This window comes from Halyomorpha halys, unplaced genomic scaffold (assembly GCF_000696795.3).
Source record: "Halyomorpha halys isolate HHAL.00 unplaced genomic scaffold, Hhal_1.1 Scaffold677.1, whole genome shotgun sequence".
NCBI classification, from domain to species: domain Eukaryota; kingdom Metazoa; phylum Arthropoda; class Insecta; order Hemiptera; family Pentatomidae; genus Halyomorpha; species Halyomorpha halys.
Window position 1 is genome coordinate 154,643 of NW_027104651.1, and position 19,099 is coordinate 173,741.

General features: G+C 28.4%; 1 protein-coding gene across 1 annotated transcript in view; it reads left to right on the forward strand.

Moving 5' to 3' along the window:
* Nep5 (Neprilysin 5) overlaps positions 1-19,099 on the forward strand; it is a 270,596-nt gene that overhangs the window by 136,724 nt on the left and 114,773 nt on the right. The window contains exon 7 of the mRNA XM_067046034.1: positions 7,673-7,814. Coding sequence (XP_066902135.1) covers positions 7,673-7,814 — 142 coding nt within the window. The remainder of the gene's footprint in view (positions 1-7,672; positions 7,815-19,099) is intronic.

Below are 19,099 nucleotides of genomic sequence, written 5' to 3' on the forward strand. Positions count from 1 at the left end.
TCAATCACAAATGAAATCACTACAAAAGTTTACGCAACAAACACCAAATGCCAATTCCATCAATTAAGACAACCACTACATATTACTTCTAACAGCAACTGTGTAAGGTTGAAATAGAATTTGGGAAGAACCATCCTAAATCGATAGTTCTTTTATTTCGAAGATCTGACACTTCAAGTGAGCTCGTTGTCATATGTACAAACTGTTTTCATTAAACGTTCGAGGTTTAATGTCCGATATAAAAAGAAAAAAATGAACGGATCTAGATTAGAACAACTTTACTCAACAGCTTGAAGCTTCAGACTGAATTCCATATGCGCAAAAGAAAATACCTCGTCTCCCCTCCATAGCTGTTGGCTCCCACGGATAGGGAGGGTAGCATCCTGTGTACCACCTGCCCGGCTGTTTCAATATCTAAACATCTGCGTATATAAATCTAAACATCTAAACATAACAAGAAGATAGTTGATTGTATGAAGTATATGTAGGAAGATAGTCCGAGTGGCGTTCAAGTTCATAAGTGTAAGCGCCTCAAGCTCTCTCGCTTCGTTTTAACATGGTAAAAGAAGGAAATATTTCTCCATTTAACATAAGTTTTTCCATTTAACACGCTTTAGCATGTAAAACTAAAGATCATGAATACCCCTACTGTCTCCACTGGCTTTCAATACCAGTGACACGGCTGGTAGAGAAGCCCTGAGATCTCTTGAGAGAGCCCTTGTTTGCCTTCCACACAGGGGTGGCAAAGCTTGGTTTGGAGTTCCGAAGGCTGAATGTAAATATTAATAAATATTACTTAAATTATATATTAATTATTTTATCATCAGTTTTTATTGTGCCGATTAGGGTTTATACTAAAACCGACATTTTAGAAAATCGGTTTTCGAATAGTAATTTTTCCAGGAAACCAGTTTCGAATTTTTATAAAAAAAAAATTATTCTCGAATATTCTGTAATTCGAACAGAAAATTTAGAGTGATTAAAAGCAGTTTTTGACTGGAATTATTTACTGTTCAATTTTATTGATAGTAAAATTTTTTTATGCAATTTAGTAGAACAAAGAAATAATAGTTGATTAGGATTAAATAACTTTAAAAACAATTATTCGTTGTTTATGCATAATTTTCACATATAAGGATGTAAATATTTTTATAATAGTGAAACGAGTTATTCAGCAAAGGGTTCGAATAACTAAAAACAATATATTTTAATATTTATATAATAACCATATTATTTTTTAAAAAAACAATGTTATTAGATACAGATGGATACTTATTAAAAACAATTAGAAAATATATAACTGTGTATTATATAATATAAATTATAATCAAAGCCGAAAGACAAGAGTAAATAAAGTTTATGCATACATACTTATTAAAATCAATTTTAGTTTTAAAGACAATTAAGCAAAGGACCGAGTATTTTCTATTCCGGGCAACTTTAATACAAATTTGAATATTCTATTTATTTTTTTGTTTAATGAAACATGATTTTAGAAAACAGAGGACGTCTATCGATTTGCTATTTAGCCGTGTCCTTAGTTTATTCACAAAATTCCCCGAAATAGAAAATACCCTCTCACTTGCAACCGAACAAGGCTTAATCGTTTTTAAAGCCTGATATAATAATTCGATATTTTATAGAAAACCAATATTTTCTACTAAAAACCGGTTTTTAAAACCGGGTTTTAAAAACCGACAAACCCTAGTGCCGATTATATATATCATATTTGTATTTTTTTTTTTTTTTTGCGAATATATTTGTTATCATTTTTTTCCTGTATTTATGATATGAACGTAAACTATGAAACCTATTACTCATCGCCCTTAATTGCGGAAGGTTTTATTATTGTTATTCAATAAAACAGTTTTTTTTACTTTCAAAAAAGCTCGATCTAAAATTAAAATTACTCTTTACTTTATATAGTCAACTTTTAGACTGGTATGGAGAGGAGCCTTTTCAAGAATAAACACATAGAATATTCCTCTAAGTGTAGATTGAAATGAAAATGGAACAATGAGCCAACATTAATTTTATTCTCTGCTATCTCCAGTACAGCATTTGATATTCCATTTGAAATGACTTAATAAACGAATTCTCAAATTCACTTCTCATCATAAAGTTTTATCATAAAATAAATAAATCTAGCCTAATGTATCGAAACATTCCATCATGTATTAGTTAAAATGAAATATTTTTCATTAAATAATGAAAATTTTAAATTTCGTAATTAAATTAATACGTTGTCGGTGTATAATTTTAGTTTCTTAAAAAAAATGATCTCTAAATAAATAAAATTCTATCCATTTTAGTCTCAAAACATTTTTATTCTATTTATAAGTCCGACATTTCGGCTAATTCGGCCATCCTCAGGGACAATCTTAATGCAATTTTAGAACTAAAGGATTTAAAAAATAAAACTTCATGCAGGTTATTCTGCCCTGGTCAATCCAACAAATTACCCTAGTCAATTTTCACATTAAAGTAAAAATAAAAATAATTTATTACGGTCACCTTTTTTGCTAAAAATCTAAAACAATATTTGTGATATTATTGGTTTGGTAAATACTGATGTGATACATTTTTAACAAAGAAGGTGACTGTGATAAATAATTTTTATTTTAATGTGAAAATTGACTAATTAGGGTAATTTGTTGGATTGACTACTGCAGAAAAGCCTGCATGAAGTTGTTTTTTTTTAAAATGAATTAGTTCTAAAATTGTATTAAGATTTTCCCTGAGCATGACCAAAACCACGGACTTATAAATAGAATAAAAATCTTTGGAGACTAGAATAAATAGAATTTTATTTAATTAAACACATTTAACCAGTCTCAAGAAAGTTTAAGATTATGAATTAAAAAAAATTTTTTTTGGATGTATTTACTTTTGATAGTAAACTTCTTAATGTATTATTCTACATATAAAATATTGATTTTTAAAATTAAATAAAATTTCTCATTTTTCGCAAGCAATAAAATATTTCCAAAAGTAAAATATATTTCCTGTTATGATGAAATTCTCTTTAACTAGAAACGGGCTTCGTTAATTCATATGTACATTAATTTGAAGAATGTATCCATAAACAATTAATTCGCAAACAAGTATATCCGGTTCCAAAGCCTTGATTCAATTCCTGAAACTAAAATAAATGATTTTCTGAGTTGCTTTCTCCCTTTTCAATTGCTTAAGTACAGTAGGAATGACTAACGGTCTCTCCTGTTTACTCCAGTGGATTTATGTTCAAGTCATGATACATCCAACTATGTTTACAAGCCCAATTTTCTTGTTTTAACATATTCTCATTAATTTTCTTCTCAGTGTTCTTATGTTTTTTTTTTTGCTTTTTAGATTCTTTGCCTATTGTAATAGCACTCTTGGATTGTAGATTGCTGAAAAAGGTGACACAAAATCCTAAACATATGCACTAAATATATTCAGAAAAGAGAGAATGTTCATCAGATCATACCTCCATCTTAGTGTGTTTGAAGTAAAGGCGAAGATACAAAGGAAGACGACATAAATATCTCGCCTCTAGGAGGACACGAAATCTATGTTCCATTAATACCTCGTGTAAATATTTCTATACTGCAATCCTCCTTATTACTTACTACAAACGTGAGGAGAAATGTCATGAATAACAACATAATAATAATATATGATAGTATGAATAAGGGCTGAGTAACACAATGTAGTCCAGGCTGTCATAACTGATCACTTGATTCCTTACAACAAGCTTAATATTTTGCTTATCTCTAAAAATATGCAAATATTATAGAAATAGGAGGACCATCGGATTACAACCCTCATAAGATGGTTGCCGAAAAAATTCGGAAATATTAGAATCTGGGAAAGGAACTGAAGCAATTATACAAACATAAAAAAAATATGGTGATGTCGTTGATTACTTTTACTAATGGTTTGATTCCGGCGGAGCCACTGAAGGGAATTTGGGATCTGGATTTTTCTTTAAACATCCTAAAATAAACGCAGAACGCAGTTTTTCTACGGACTGCAAGTAGAGTAGGGAAATTTATTAATAACAAAGTTTAAACCTTTTTAGACTCACTCTTGAACTAGGTCTGAGAAGGTCCTATTTCAGTGAATGAGGAATAATCATAAATAATAATGCAATCATAATAATCCTAAATAATAATAAGAGTATTTGGAAAGAGTACTTAACACAGATTTCTGAAAATTATTTAAAATCCTTTTATAATAGAAAGGATTAATTGAAAGAGAAAGTTTCATCTCATTTCAAAGGGAAAGAAAAGCCCGAATAATTTTCAATATAATTCATTAAGGATTTCTGAGACAGCTTCAGTTTTTAATAAAAATATAATAATAATAGTGTTATTATATTTTTAAACTATAGCCATTCTAATAAATTTATAAATATTTCACAAATACACAAAATATTTGTAGCTCCCTTTTCCACAAATCGTTTAGTAAACTGTTTGTAAAAAGTGTCCTCAATGTTTTAGGAAAGTATTTAGTTATAAATAAAATTATAAACTAAAAAAAAAAATTACTACAAGAAAGTTTTGTCTACACTAGTGACCTTGTCTCACCGTGCAAATTCATTATGGATTCACAAACAAAATTTAATTTTATAAAGGAACAAGGATTAAGCTTGCTATACACCTTTTAAATGTACCTCAATTTCCTTTTGAACTATACACCTTAAAGATAAATTGAATTTCAGACTCTTGATTACCATAAACGCATTTACCTTAGACTACATGTGGTGTCTATGTATATAATGAATAAACAATGAAGTATGGAGGGTTAGGTAATCTGATACCTTAAAGCGTTTTAGTTCTATTGGCTTAAGAGACTAGAAATTTCTTTGTAATGTCATGTGAAGTTTTGAATGTAAACTTCTAAAGAAAATCTGCAAAAAGATTATTTTCTTTCTTATTGGCTATTATAATTTTTAAAAAATACTTAACTTAAAATAAAAGTAACTTATAATAAAAAAAAAATTTCGCAGCAGTATTTTTGTTTTCTGAACCTACTTTACAAGCCTTTTAAACTTAAAAAATATATATTCTCTTGGATGAAAATAGCGCTTCAAGTAATTCAGTTTTAAATTTTTTTTTTTTTTTTTTTTTTTTTCTGACCTCCTAGAAAAAATAAGAACAATAAATTAATTATATACATAGAAATAAGTGTATATATACAGGTGTGTTACATCTTGGATTGCCAGTGTGTCATTATAAGATAGGCTGCCGGGTCCGCTGAAGGCGGTGTCTTCGATGATGGCATAAGTCTGCCGTGAACTTTAAATTTAATTATCTCCTAGTACTTAAAAGCCTGGCTTCTTCAAATTTATTGGGAAGTCTATAAATATATTATATAGATGAGCAAATAAGTATAGTAGTTTACATCTTTATTATTCAGGCGCCTCGGAGGATTGTCAGGAATGGAAGAGGATGTTTTTTTAGAAACTAGGGGGTTTGAGTGGTTAGAGAGTTTATAATGCAAGGAGTGATATCTGGTTCGGGCTAGATCGGTTACATGGGGAACATTAACGTCTTTATGTATGATTTTATTTGTGACAAAGTAAGGACCATTGAGGATTTTACGAAGGATTTTGGATTGTAAGGATTGGATACGAGAGGAATTGGAAGGTTTAATGGAGCCCCAAAGCTCAACTCCATATGTCCAGATTGGCCTTATTACTGTCATGTAGATCAGTCTTTTGTAATGTGTTAGAAGTTTAGACCGTATATCAGAACTTAAATACGATAATTCATAAATATCAATTATATAAAATAGTTCTATAATAGCGGTTCAGTAGTAAGGACAATCAATCCTAAAAAAAAATATTTCGTGTAGTACGCGTATCATACAACCTTGACTAACACTAGTGTGTTATGTCTGAGCATACAGTTATGTAGCATCAGCTTTTATGTAGATTAGTGAGCTTGTGTTGAAGTTATCAATATTTTTTATGATTTTCGAAAAAAGAAACCTGAAAAGGCGAAAATAATAAACAATTTTTTTTTTCTTTTACTATATAAATTCGAATTTTAGGGTTTAACAAATCTATAATGTGGCACTTTTTTTCAATGGTGAGTCGTTTTTTTTTTTAAATGTTGCTGCCACATTCGAGGAATATACTCGCCTTAAGTATGTAATTTCAGTACTCCGTAACACTTTGGTTTTTGGGCTAGTCTGACAAACTATTTTGCGAGATTTGGTTATTTGGACTTAGAGGATCGCAGAACTTGTATCGCCATTGAAAACTCGAATTAGAAATTTTCACCACTGCAATACTTTCCCTTACTATAAACTCCATACATAGATATGTGAATATCCGATAGATATATGAAAGTTAAAAAACTTGAATAGAAACAAAATGTCATAAAATTAATTAAATAACTTACATACTATTATTGTTGAAGTCATTTATTATTTATATAGGTTATGAAAACAATAGTTATAACAATCGTTATTATTAATATCTATTCTCGTTTCCAACTTTTTAACTTTAATAGTTGTATTGTATTGTAAAAACTATAATTATTTTTATATTCATCATAACTATCAATATTAGTTTCCTATTACTTTTGAAGAATTAATGAGTATTAAATATCAATATTATTATACATAAACTTAATAAATATTGTGCTCATCATCTACTATCATAATTATTAATAGCTATTATTATATTTCTATTTTCATCATCCTAATATTTATTATTTACAACTTTACAACCATTATTATTGTTATTAACAACAATTAGTTTTATTATTAATCAATATTATTATTTTTATCATTATTTATAACCATTATCATTTCTTACATTTTTCAAACTATTACTAATATATTGTTATTCATAAAACTTGTAACCATATTATTATTATATATATCATAATTATTAATATTATCTATCTCACTCACAATATTACCATAGAAGAATTAATGATTATTAAATATCAATATTATTGTTCATAAACTATATGAATATTTTATATTATATATTTATTACGCCTTACATGAGACCTGTAAAGTAATGTAATCCAATCCTTTCCTCAGAGATCAATTAGTACCAGAACCACAAAATCTTAGATTCCTACTCATTACGACAGAATTCCCTAATGCTTGACAATCTCATTAGATTAATTAAGTAGTTACTTAATTACGGTGCTGGTTTTATTAATTTGGTTTTATTAATAATAATAAAATTGTGTTTTTGTTAAAACGATTTCGTTATTATGATTATCATTACGAAAAAATGGACCTGATGGTATCTGGTATCACGCTCACTATCCAATTTATAGTTATTTTTCGAAAGGGTAAACAAGATAAAACGATACAGCAATAATATATCATTATATCCTATATTTTAAACTAAATATTTGTTACACGAAATTGATTTACAATTTCATGTAACAAATATTTTTGTTAGGTCCGTCTAGTTTTTGAGGGGTCCGTTAACAATAACTGCGAGTCATTTTACGGTGTTTATTTTTTGTTTTATTTATTTTTTTCAATTAGGCTAGGTTAGGATTTTCGGTCCAGATCAGAATAAAAACAAAATTTTGTTTCGTACTCCCGTAACTATACATCTGAATATTTTACATTATTTCAAATTATATTTTTGTACAATTCGAAATTTCAATAAATGACCAAATAAAATTTTCTACTCTTCGTCATTTTTCAGCTTGACTGGTCTGAGTACTTGAACGAGTTGATGACTGGACTCAACACCCAAATAGACCTCAATGATACGGTTCTTGTCGAGAACAGGGACTACTTCGTGGCTCTCGCTTCAAGACTTCACAAGTCCAGGCCGGAGACTTATCGTAAGTACTCATTCAAATTTCCTCCAACTTAAAAAAAAAAAAAAAAAAAATCAACAATATATCTAACATACTTTTTGTTAGAGATTGAAATTTTTTTCATTAACATCGATCTGATTATTCTTCCAAACTTTAAAGAATTGAGTTCGTTGTTTTAAAAAACCGTATATAGGTAATATATTTATTTACTATATTAAAGACAAAAAAATGAATAAAATAGTACATTAATAATTTCGCAAAAATAAAAAATAAAATGCAAACATTAATTTCAATTATTTTTGTAAGATCTTCTCAGGTCTGTCAAACCAAGCATCGTTAGGACTACAGCAGACAACTATATCTGTACAAACAAGTTACTAATTTAAAGATAATAGTTAAGTAGATGCAAGAAATTTCCTCAATTTTGTATAATTATTTTCTAAAACGAAAATAGAAAATTTTACACAAGCCTGTTATTAATAATTACTGACTCATTATTCATGCATTACATATTTATTATTATATATTATTCATCACCATACAATTTTTAACATATTTATAGCATTTATGAAATACTGATACAGTAAAACTTATTTTGGGTGAAACACTTTCATTGATATATTTAAAAATATATAAAAATGAGTAAAGAATGGCTTATTAATAGCATAATAATGAATAAAAATTGACAGACATGCACGTTTGTATATTAGTTTATATTTTGAAAAATAAATTATAGAAAATTAATATGTATATATATTTTCTTTCTAGAGCTCTCGCTTATTATAACTTGATTATAAACACGTCTCTAATACTTGATTATTGTTAATTTGTTGTCATTAAAGCGAGAATTAATTATAAATTATATCTATAGTTTGACTAATTGTATAATATATAATATGTTTTATATATTTAATATTCATTAAATTATATATTCAAATTATTTTCAGAATCTTCCGAGACTTAATGTTTTTTTAAAAATAATTTCTAGGGTTTCGAATTACAGTTGTTTGATTGGTTAATTTGACCAAAAAATCTTCCTATAATAATGTATGAGTACTATTTGTTTTTTATAAAATTACGTAGATTTTATATTTAGTTAATTTAATAGTTTCATTTAAGGAATATTAATAATACTTATTAATTCAATCATTTTATTTTTAATTCTAATTATTTAATGTTTTTTTTTTTGACATTTTATATTATTATCACCGATTTGTGGGGGATTTATGTTGTTATTATTTCTAATAGTTCAAATTTAATTTTTTTTAAAATTGTAATAATAATAATACTTTTGTGGAGAAAAAATTAATAATGTTTGTTATATTTGAAGATAGGCTCTATTTGTACAAGCTTGTTCTCTAAATGCAAAAACCATATAAATAAAAAATAAAATAAAGTTCATCCCATCTCAATATTAGATATTAACTACAATTTGAGAAAGGTTTGGTTTAGAACTTTTCTATAATAACCAAAAAAAATCGTATTTATTTAATGTCAATGTTAACTTCACTTTTCCAGTTATTTATAGATGATAAAGTTCTTTGATATTTCCTTAATTAAAGTAAATTTTAATTCAGTGATATTTCTTTCAGGAATGAAACTCCTTCCAATTAAATCACTAACAAGGCTTCTTCCCGGAGCCTTCGTCTTATTTTACAGTTTATTATTAAATGATATTATTTTCATTATTTATTATAAAGCGAGAATTAATTTAAATTAATAGTAAAGTCACATTTTTATTATAAGAAATAACCGCTTCTAGAAGTGAATAATTGAGTTTAAAAGAACTTAAGTAATATTGCTTGAAAACATTCCGAGTTATGAAATTGATATTTTATTTGAATTATGTTATAATATATCAATGTTAAATATAATATTTTACTAGATAACAAATCAAGGTATCTCTTTTAATCCCTTTCAAGACCATTAAATTAGTGTAACATAAAGAAAATAATAATACAGGTAACATTCAACCAATAGAATTGAAACTCAAATAAGAATAATAAATAGTTCTTTTTGTCTACAATTATCTTTTTGAGCTTAAAAAAGAAAATACCAACCGAAATAATTTTGTTTCACTTTATTATATACTGTTTACAGACTTCAATTATATTTTTTATATTATAAAAATTTATAGATTACACTTTTGCGATTCCAGCTCGAGAGTTAAGTTTTAATCTATTTTGGCACCTTATAATTAAACCATTTGTTACTAAGCGCTCTGAGACCCTCGCCGAGCTCGATTAGCTATTAAGTCCTTAAGTATTAGAATTATTCATTGGAAAAATTAAGCAGAGAAAAGAAACAAAAATGGGAAATTGGTATTAAATAATGTATTATAATAAGACAATATAAAAATAAATTACTAATTTATGTATGTATTGACGTCATTACTCAACAAATAGAGTATCTACTAAATAAGGTTTCTTCAAACAAGGAATAAATTGGATCAAATCAAAGAATTCGAAGAATCCATATCATAGTTTTTAAGAGCCAAAGTGAATTTAAAAAAACAGAGCATTTTGACCAGTCTATTGAAAATTTTTATTTTTAAACAAGTTGACTAGCGACTGCGAGGATTAGGCCAAGGATGCTATCTGTGAGTTCCCTTGAAGGCTTACAAATATTTTCGAATTTTATTGGAGTAGTTATCACGTTAAATCATTATTTAAATTATTCGCAAAATAATCTTGACTGGCATTTATCATTACTTCATTTTGTATTAAATTGTGAAAGTAGAGCCCACTTCCATCTCTATGAAATAAAAAAATTATATTCTGTTTATTAAATAAATTGGCTTATAATTATAATTTCGTGAAAAAATTCAATTTTGCATAATTGTATAAAAGAATTGGGTCTGACATATCTTTTGTAGAATTTACCTATTAGTTTCACTCAGTAAAAAAATTTTTTTTTTTGTTTATGTTAAGTGAGAGAGGCGAATTTGTAAACTAATGTGAAAAAATCCTCCGCAATCTCTTTCTTATTATGTTTTAATTTTTTTAATTTAATAACTCGGAGATAAACTAAGAACGGTCAGTAAAAAGTATGCTAACCACCGGTTTAGGGGTATATTGTTAATAAGCTATCGTTTACATTACCTTTAGTTACATATATATTACGATCATGTATACGATAAAGTCCACTTACAACCTTTCGAAGAACATACGTTTAATAAATAACAACTGCAAGAGGCCTATGGAGAAACTAAGTGGAAAAGGAAAAGAAGATGGCTGGAGTAACAGGTCAGGTGCGGACTGAGATTGATGCAGCACTTGGCTCAACGAATTAGGGCCAATTAGAACTTTCTAAGCGAAGAAGTTGGGACCGCTTAAACCCAACTCTACGTGTGTTTAACCAGGGATCTTGAAAGACAAATAAAGCGTATGGTGAACTTAAATACAAATCTACCTCAACATAATAGGAATTTCTAAATTATAAAACAAATATTATAAAAACCATTATTATTAACCATAATTCTTATATTTTATATATAAAATATATATTTACTTAGAACAGCTGAAACTTATGTACATTAAAATTTTATAATACATGGATAGTAGGACTTTGAATCCTTCAAAGAATACAAAAATAGAGATAAATTTCGAATTTAAACATTGATTAATAAAGCTACTAACCTTTTTTTTCTTAGACTTGTTAATTTATTTTATTCTTATGTTTTAAATACTCAAGATAGTCAAAGATTGGTGAATTATAAATATAAATTATGTTATCATAATATTCATATTTCATAAAATTGAGAGGTATATCGCCGATAAAAAATACAAAAAGGAAAAGAGACAAATTTCAGAGTTTTTACAGTAATAAATATAGCTAAAAATATTGTTTTCTTCTTATCAAAAAAACTTGTATTAATTATTTAATTGTTATGTTTTATATATTTAAGATTAAGCACATTAAAACTTCATAGTATATGGAGATCAGCATGTCATTGAATCATGATAAAACTATTCATAATCGGTTTAAGTCTTAAAATTAAGGCTTGTTTCCTTAATGGTTAGCAATGGTATAAATTTAAACTGTTTAATATTTACTTTATCTAAAAACATTTTTCTATTAATATTTTATTTATATACATTTTTACTTGAGTCTTATGAATATCTATTTCATCAAAGCTCAATTTTTTAATTGAATAATACATTTTAATTTAGAAAGTATTCTCCTCAAATTAATTAAAAATTTAATTATGAAAAATAAGTAGTTATTTTAGCTTACACTCGGTTTAAGGGTTTAACAGAAAAATATTTATTAATTAAAATAATTTAGTTGTTTTTTTTTATATTTTTTAAACATATTAAAACCATGTTACTATTATTAGACAACTTTGAATTAACAGATAAAGATGAGAAAAAAGATTAATACATCTAACCTTCAGAAAGTAGAATATAAATATATTAATATTTATAATTTGACATAGGATAACAAATATATTTTCGACAAAGTTCCTATGGTTAGATAATAATGAAAAAAAAATACTTTTTAATTTAGAAGAGTTTGATTTATAATTGTATATAAAATAAGTATCTCATCCAAATATATAAGAAATATATAAATTTATTTCTTGCAAAAATTATTTCTTGTTTATAAATAATATAAACAAGCTAAAATCAATCAGACAATTAGAATTTCCGCAAAATAATAAATCGTCATGTTATTTTGATGGTTATTTTTAAAATAATAAATGAAAGTGATTTATATTTTGCCTGTGCACAGTAAGAGGTCAAAACACTTATGTAATTTTAATAGTAAGTTTCATATTAATGTTAGTACTCAATTTTTAAATAAGTAATACATTGATAAGGAATAGTAACTATATCTCACAATCCAGTTCCCACAAAGTTAATTTTAAACATTGTTATTCATTTATTTATTAAGTTTTGCTACTACAGCTCGGTAAAAATGTTACGATCATAAAATGATCAAAATATAATCAATTATTTTGCAAGCTTTAGAAAATAATGAAATTTATGTGGTGATTTAGCTGTTTTACAAGAAATTCCTTTACTTTGAGATATTATAGTAACAAAACCGCTAATAAAAAAACAATAAAAAATTTGAAAAGGTTGGAACTCAACTTAGCTATAAATATGATTTTGCTTTTTTATTATTTTGAATTTAGTTTCTTTAAAAATATTAATTCCTTTGACCCTTATAAGGGGTAGTGATTTTATTTTATATTTATCATGAAAAGGTATTTAGGAAAAATACTACTATCCCCCTTAGCTAAAATTTTTCTAATCACAATTTAAAATGATTTTAAATGTTTCAATTGTTTCAAAAATAATTTACTCAACAATCTTCATCGGGCTACGTTAGACAGTAGTTGGTTGAAATTTATCGGACTAAAATGAAATATAAATTTTGAATGAATTAAAAGTTTATTTAAAATGAATACAATTTTATTTAATTAAAAATCCGAATGGATTTATAGTCATTAATTTAAATTTTGCTTCCATTCGGCTACAAAAATAATGGGCTGCGTAGTGAAATTTAATTGAATAAAAATTGATTTTTTTAAAAATAAAGTAGAGATATATTTTCCTATTGTAGGGATAATAACCTGCAACATTCTAAGAATAAAAGTTGAGGCTGTGCAACTTAAATCAATACGCAAATAATAATTGATAATGGTTTTTGATAATGTTAATAATAAGTTATAATAAAAGCTATAATGTTAATAGATTTTCCTTGATGATAACCGAGTTAGCTGAAACGCTGGACACGCAATATGATTAAATAAAGAAGTTTTGATACTATTTTAATATATTTTGTTATTGTTAATAAAAAAAATCTCTAATTTTATCAAACCTCTTTCTTTTATTATTCTAATTCTCCGATTCAAACACTATCTAAATCCCTGCATCCCTTGAATTTTCCTCTAGTTGAAACGGATAAAAATCCTGAGGATATCGCCTTTCACAGCTTAATTGTACCTTCATTCCTTTCATTGCTGTAGGTGAAGAAGCTTTAGTACGAGCACTAATTAACACTCAACTATTAAAAGGAATAACTGAGTTCCTGAAACGTCCTAACATTTCATACATGGAAGAATCAGAATCAAGAACTCCCAATAAAGGGAATGAATTATACGCTTATACTTCTACAGATATCTACTTTGTATATATAAAATAAGATATAATCATAATTCTGAGATGTACGAGCTTCGGTTGGATTTAAAACAAGTCGATTCTCTGTCACCTATTTTATTTAACAGTCGAATACATTATTCCAAATGTGATGCATACCGAAAAAGGTTTAATTTTAGGTGTGTTTGGTATTATTGGATGAGGAAGAGGAAACAATAAAACTAAATACAACTACGTTATCAAAATCTAGTAAGAAATTAAGTCCGGATATAAATATGGGTAAAACAAAATACATGGTCAGGAGTAGAAATGGGAGCAGTTACTGTGACATAGGAGGCAATATATTTGAGCAGGTAGAGAAGTTTAAGTAAGTAGGTTCTACTGTTACTAAAAAAAAAAAAAAAAAAAAAAAAAAAAAAAAAAAAAAAAAATTGATGAGTAAATAAAAGCTAGTTTAAAAGCAGGAAATCCTTGTTATTTCTCAATTTCGAAATTACTTAGATATTTATTTCATTAGATATGTTTTATTCAGAGGGAAGAACAGAGCCTTAAAAGCCTTTTGAAAATAAAGTAATAAGTAAAATATTTGAATCCGAAAAAAAAAATTCAGGATAGATTGCGGTAAATAAGGGCGTATAATGGTAAACATCCGATAGATAGATCGAAGCGTATGTGGGAGGATTGCGTCAAGACTAATCACAAAGGGTTTGGACAGGTGTCATTTCGGATTTTCTAACTTAATTATTATTATTTTGTGTAAATCTTCTTTATACTAACTCTAGTAGTGTTAAGCACTAAAACGATCGTAAATCTGAAAATAAACAGAAATATTTTTTACGCACATTAGGAGAAAGATTGAGTAGATAATTTGGTATTTGCGCAGAGCAAATATTTCTAATACCATTAATAATTATTTTCTTATTTGAAAGCAAATCTTATTTATTTTAAAATTTAATAATATTCTTAACTCGTTTTTGATACAGATTGTTTGAAAGCATTGATTTATTTTGTACAGGGCTATAGAAATATTATACATGAAGTGCCCTTTAAAAATAGTTATAACTGACGTTCCTTAAAACATTTCAGGAATAAGAAAAAACATCTGACCGAACTCCCATATTTTCTGTTCCAGCGCGTAAAACCCTTCGTTCATTTAAGCACTTAGGTCAGAAAGAAATTTTATATGCTGTAAAGCGATTTATTAAATCTAATATAATTGTATTCGATATTAAAACTCAATAACTAAGTTAATACTAAAATATATTGACCAGCACGAGAAAATGAAAGCACATATGTATTAAGGAACCAGACAGTCTGGTGACATTATGTTTTAAAAGGTATATCAATATTTCTATCAAGAATTCTCATTTTGCATAATAAAACCAAGGCATAGCGTTCATCTACATCACTATTAGTGATCTATACCAGCCTTGTGTTTTAGTTGCGTAATGAAAAAAATATTTGTATGCCCAATAAATCCCCCCAAAAAAAAAAAAAAAATGTATGGGTGGACTCTTATTGCTTAATTAAATCATTAATGTACGCCACTTTTCATTTTCCACTTGCTGCAAGCCCTAAACATCTACAATCGTTGGGTAAACATGAATAATAAACCCCGATATTCACTAGCTTATGTGTTCCACAGAGGTAAACAACGACTATGTTAAATGAAAAATAGTTAATTGACAAGATGTTAAATAATTTATTTGTACCCCGTTGATAGAATTTTATAATTTACAATCTTAAACTAGAGGTTAATTGTTGATTCGGAAGGTTGAAAAAATTCTTAAATTTGGAAAATATAACTATCTGTTTACTCATAAATTAATTTAATATCCAAAACAGTCTCAACACTATTTATTTATTTGTCCTACGTTTCGGCCCTTCCAGCCATCCTCAGGGACATCTTCAACATAAATTTCCTCTCACATTAATTATTTTCTACTTGCAGGCTATTTTGCCCAGGTCAATTTCTTTATTTAAGTCAAAAACCTCTCTATTTAAATTTTAAAAACCATTCATTTATTTATTCTATAATATTGTCCACACTATAAAAACCCACACCATATTCTTATTAATATGGTGTGGGTTTTTATAGTGTGGACAATATTATAGAATAAATAAATGAATGGTTTTTAAAATTTAAATAGAGAGGTTTAACTTAAATAAAGAAATTGACCTGGGCAAAATAGCCTGCAAGTAGAAAATAATTAATGTGAGAGGAAATTTATGTTGAAGATGTCCCTGAGGATGGCTGGAAGGGCCGAAACGTAGGACAAATAAATAAATAGTGTTGAGACTGTTTTGGATATTAAATTAATTTATTGATAAATATTACCTGGTCTCGAAAAATTTTGAAATAATATTATCTGTTTACTGTTAAAAAAAAACTAACAACTTAGCACAAACGAGAAGATGTGATCCTCAAGTTGTGTTTACTTTTTGCACAATACCTACATCAGAATGGATCGGTCACATTCCGTTTGCGCATTTGGGAACTTGCCATAATTTTACAAACATGTAAACGCACTTTTAATTCACAATTGGTCACTAATATCCTAACATTTACCCAAAAATTGGAATAAAGAGAAAAACATTAATAAAATCGAAAAACCCAGCAATAGCTTAGCCATTTTTCAGCCGATATCGTTCAAAGAAATATGGATTATCGAGTAGATTCAAAATTATTTTTACACTAAGAACACAATATATTATCAACATGATACAAGACAGGCAGTGCACATCCAAAATACAGTACATGCTTAACTAAATAAAACTCTACAACTACAAGAGACTAACTACACTTCCCAACTGAAGCTAGACTGGACTCGGGGCCAGATAGTTGGAGAATATAATACTTCGGCTCCCCTCCACAACGGCCGGTTCCCACGGATGGGAGAGCAGCTGTCTGCTTTCCGAACACCTGCTCAGTTATTTTAGTAGAGTGTTTTCAGTTCAATATTTTACAATAAAAACAGCCAGATTTATTAAATAATGTACATTAATGTAAGTAGTAATTTTTGTGTAAATTATTCTCACAACAGAACATACTTTTTTGACAAAATTATGAATCTTTTTCATAAAATTATTTAAGGACTAATACAAAGTAATTTCACTATCGAACAAGTTAAATATATTTCAAAATGAATAAGATTTAATAATTATGAAGTACGTAATAATCTCCTGAGCTTCACACTTACCTAAGTCGTATACAAATTTGATCCTGAAAATAGAGGTTTTCATTTCAGTGTTTAAGTATTCAGAATATATTGATAAATTCCAGTAATATATTTATAATTCAACCGTAAGCACAAAGTATTTCCTAAATGCTTAGGATTATATATAACCTTTATTTGTTAATTTGCCAATTAACTAATAATTGATATTAATCAATCGCTCAAGAGCCCTCCCATTTCAAAATAGTGGTTTTATTCAAATTTATTCTGTGAATGACGTGGTAGAAACTTCCTTGCGTTTGCAAATGGAGACTGAATCGTTGGTTATTTTTAGAAATAATACTTTATTTATTGAGTTATATTAATATATTCTGTCATAATCCAAATATTCACAAATATACTATGAGCGTGAGAGCTCTACGGCAGTCGCTACGTGATTATTCGTTTGAGGAATAGGCACATTGCAGTTGGCAGGGAATTGCTGTACGCCATTTCAAAGATAACCCCCAAAAAATTATAATGAAAAACAAATTATTACGGGTTCTAAATTGTCCAATTCTCTGAAATTAAGTATCATTTATGGGTGGAGTCCCAGTTGTCAGCGGATAGATTAGAAAAAATGCAACAGAGAGCCTGAAAACCCAGCATCTTTGCCGTGGTAATGCCCCCTACAACTTCCTCCTCGTAAGACGCCGTCACTTCAGGCTGAAGAATGAATTAAAGCTCCTTAAGGAAAGATATTTTGGCTGTATCGACGAGGTTACTGTATAGATACGGATGGGTCCACACGATGTGCTGATATTGTCGCTTTCTCTTAGACAGGGAAGTCAGCATTCTTTCTGGATTTCACAATGAGATATGAAAGCAATGACCTTGACCAGGAAAATGAAGGGAAAAGGAAGAAATCCCTTAATGAAACGTTCTGAGACCTTCGGAGAAGGGATGTCAATGCAAGAGTCCACTATTTACGAGCTCGCGCTACTATAGCAAGCACAACTAGGAGCTTCATGGAGGAACTCGGTGTTGATATTAATTAAGGACGTTGCGTATTGCCTCCGTGGATAAACAAAATAGCCAATTTTGATTTCACCTTAGAATCCATCGAGAAATCATCCAACCCTCCTGAAGTACTCAAGCAATGTTTTTTAAGTCTTCTCTCTAGCTACAAGGACTGTACATGTATCTATACTGATGGGTCAAAATACTTTAATCATGTTCGTTGTTCAGTAGTTCTAGCTGCGGAGACCGTTCGCTATAGCCTTCCCCCCACATTCTCAGAGTTTCCTACGAGTTATATGCAATCTATTTGTCATTAACGCCAGCACATGAAGTAAACAACTCCTACATTGTGATCTGTAGTGGTTCTTACTCGAGCCTCAAGGGTATTCAAAATTTTCAAATTTCACACAACCCCATTGTTTTTCCCATCATAACAAGAAGGATAAGAAATTACATTAAAAAAACTAAATTTCCTGGGGATCCCCAGTCATGCAGGCTGACGTCATAACGGGAAACGAACTGGCTGACACAGCTGCCAAAGAAGCATGCACCCTTTTTCCAGTGCCTGATTGTAACTTGGCGCTGTATGATTACCATAAATCAGTTCTGACCCAATGCAAGGAAGCATGGTGCTGTTTTTGGTCCAAGGTACCTGCAACAAATAAAATGAACACTTGGTGTACTCAACCTCTACCACCAATCATCGAAAATCTCCAATGCAATGCATACAATGCATCATTACCCGACTCAGGATCAGACATACAAGATTAACACACAAGCACCTTCTTGAAAGAAATCCTTCACCGACATGTTACAGTTATAAATCTACCCTGACGATGGAGCATATCCTGGAACACTGTTCGCGTCTGGAATCTTTCGGCCTCCGGGGACAACGCCAAGCCTTACTGCCAGAAAATAGGAAGAATTTTTTTAAGGTTCTAAAGGAGAACAACCTGTACCAAGAAATATAACGGTGCCTCTAACCCTGAAGTTGTATACGGCACCTAAAAATTAAGCAAATAAATAA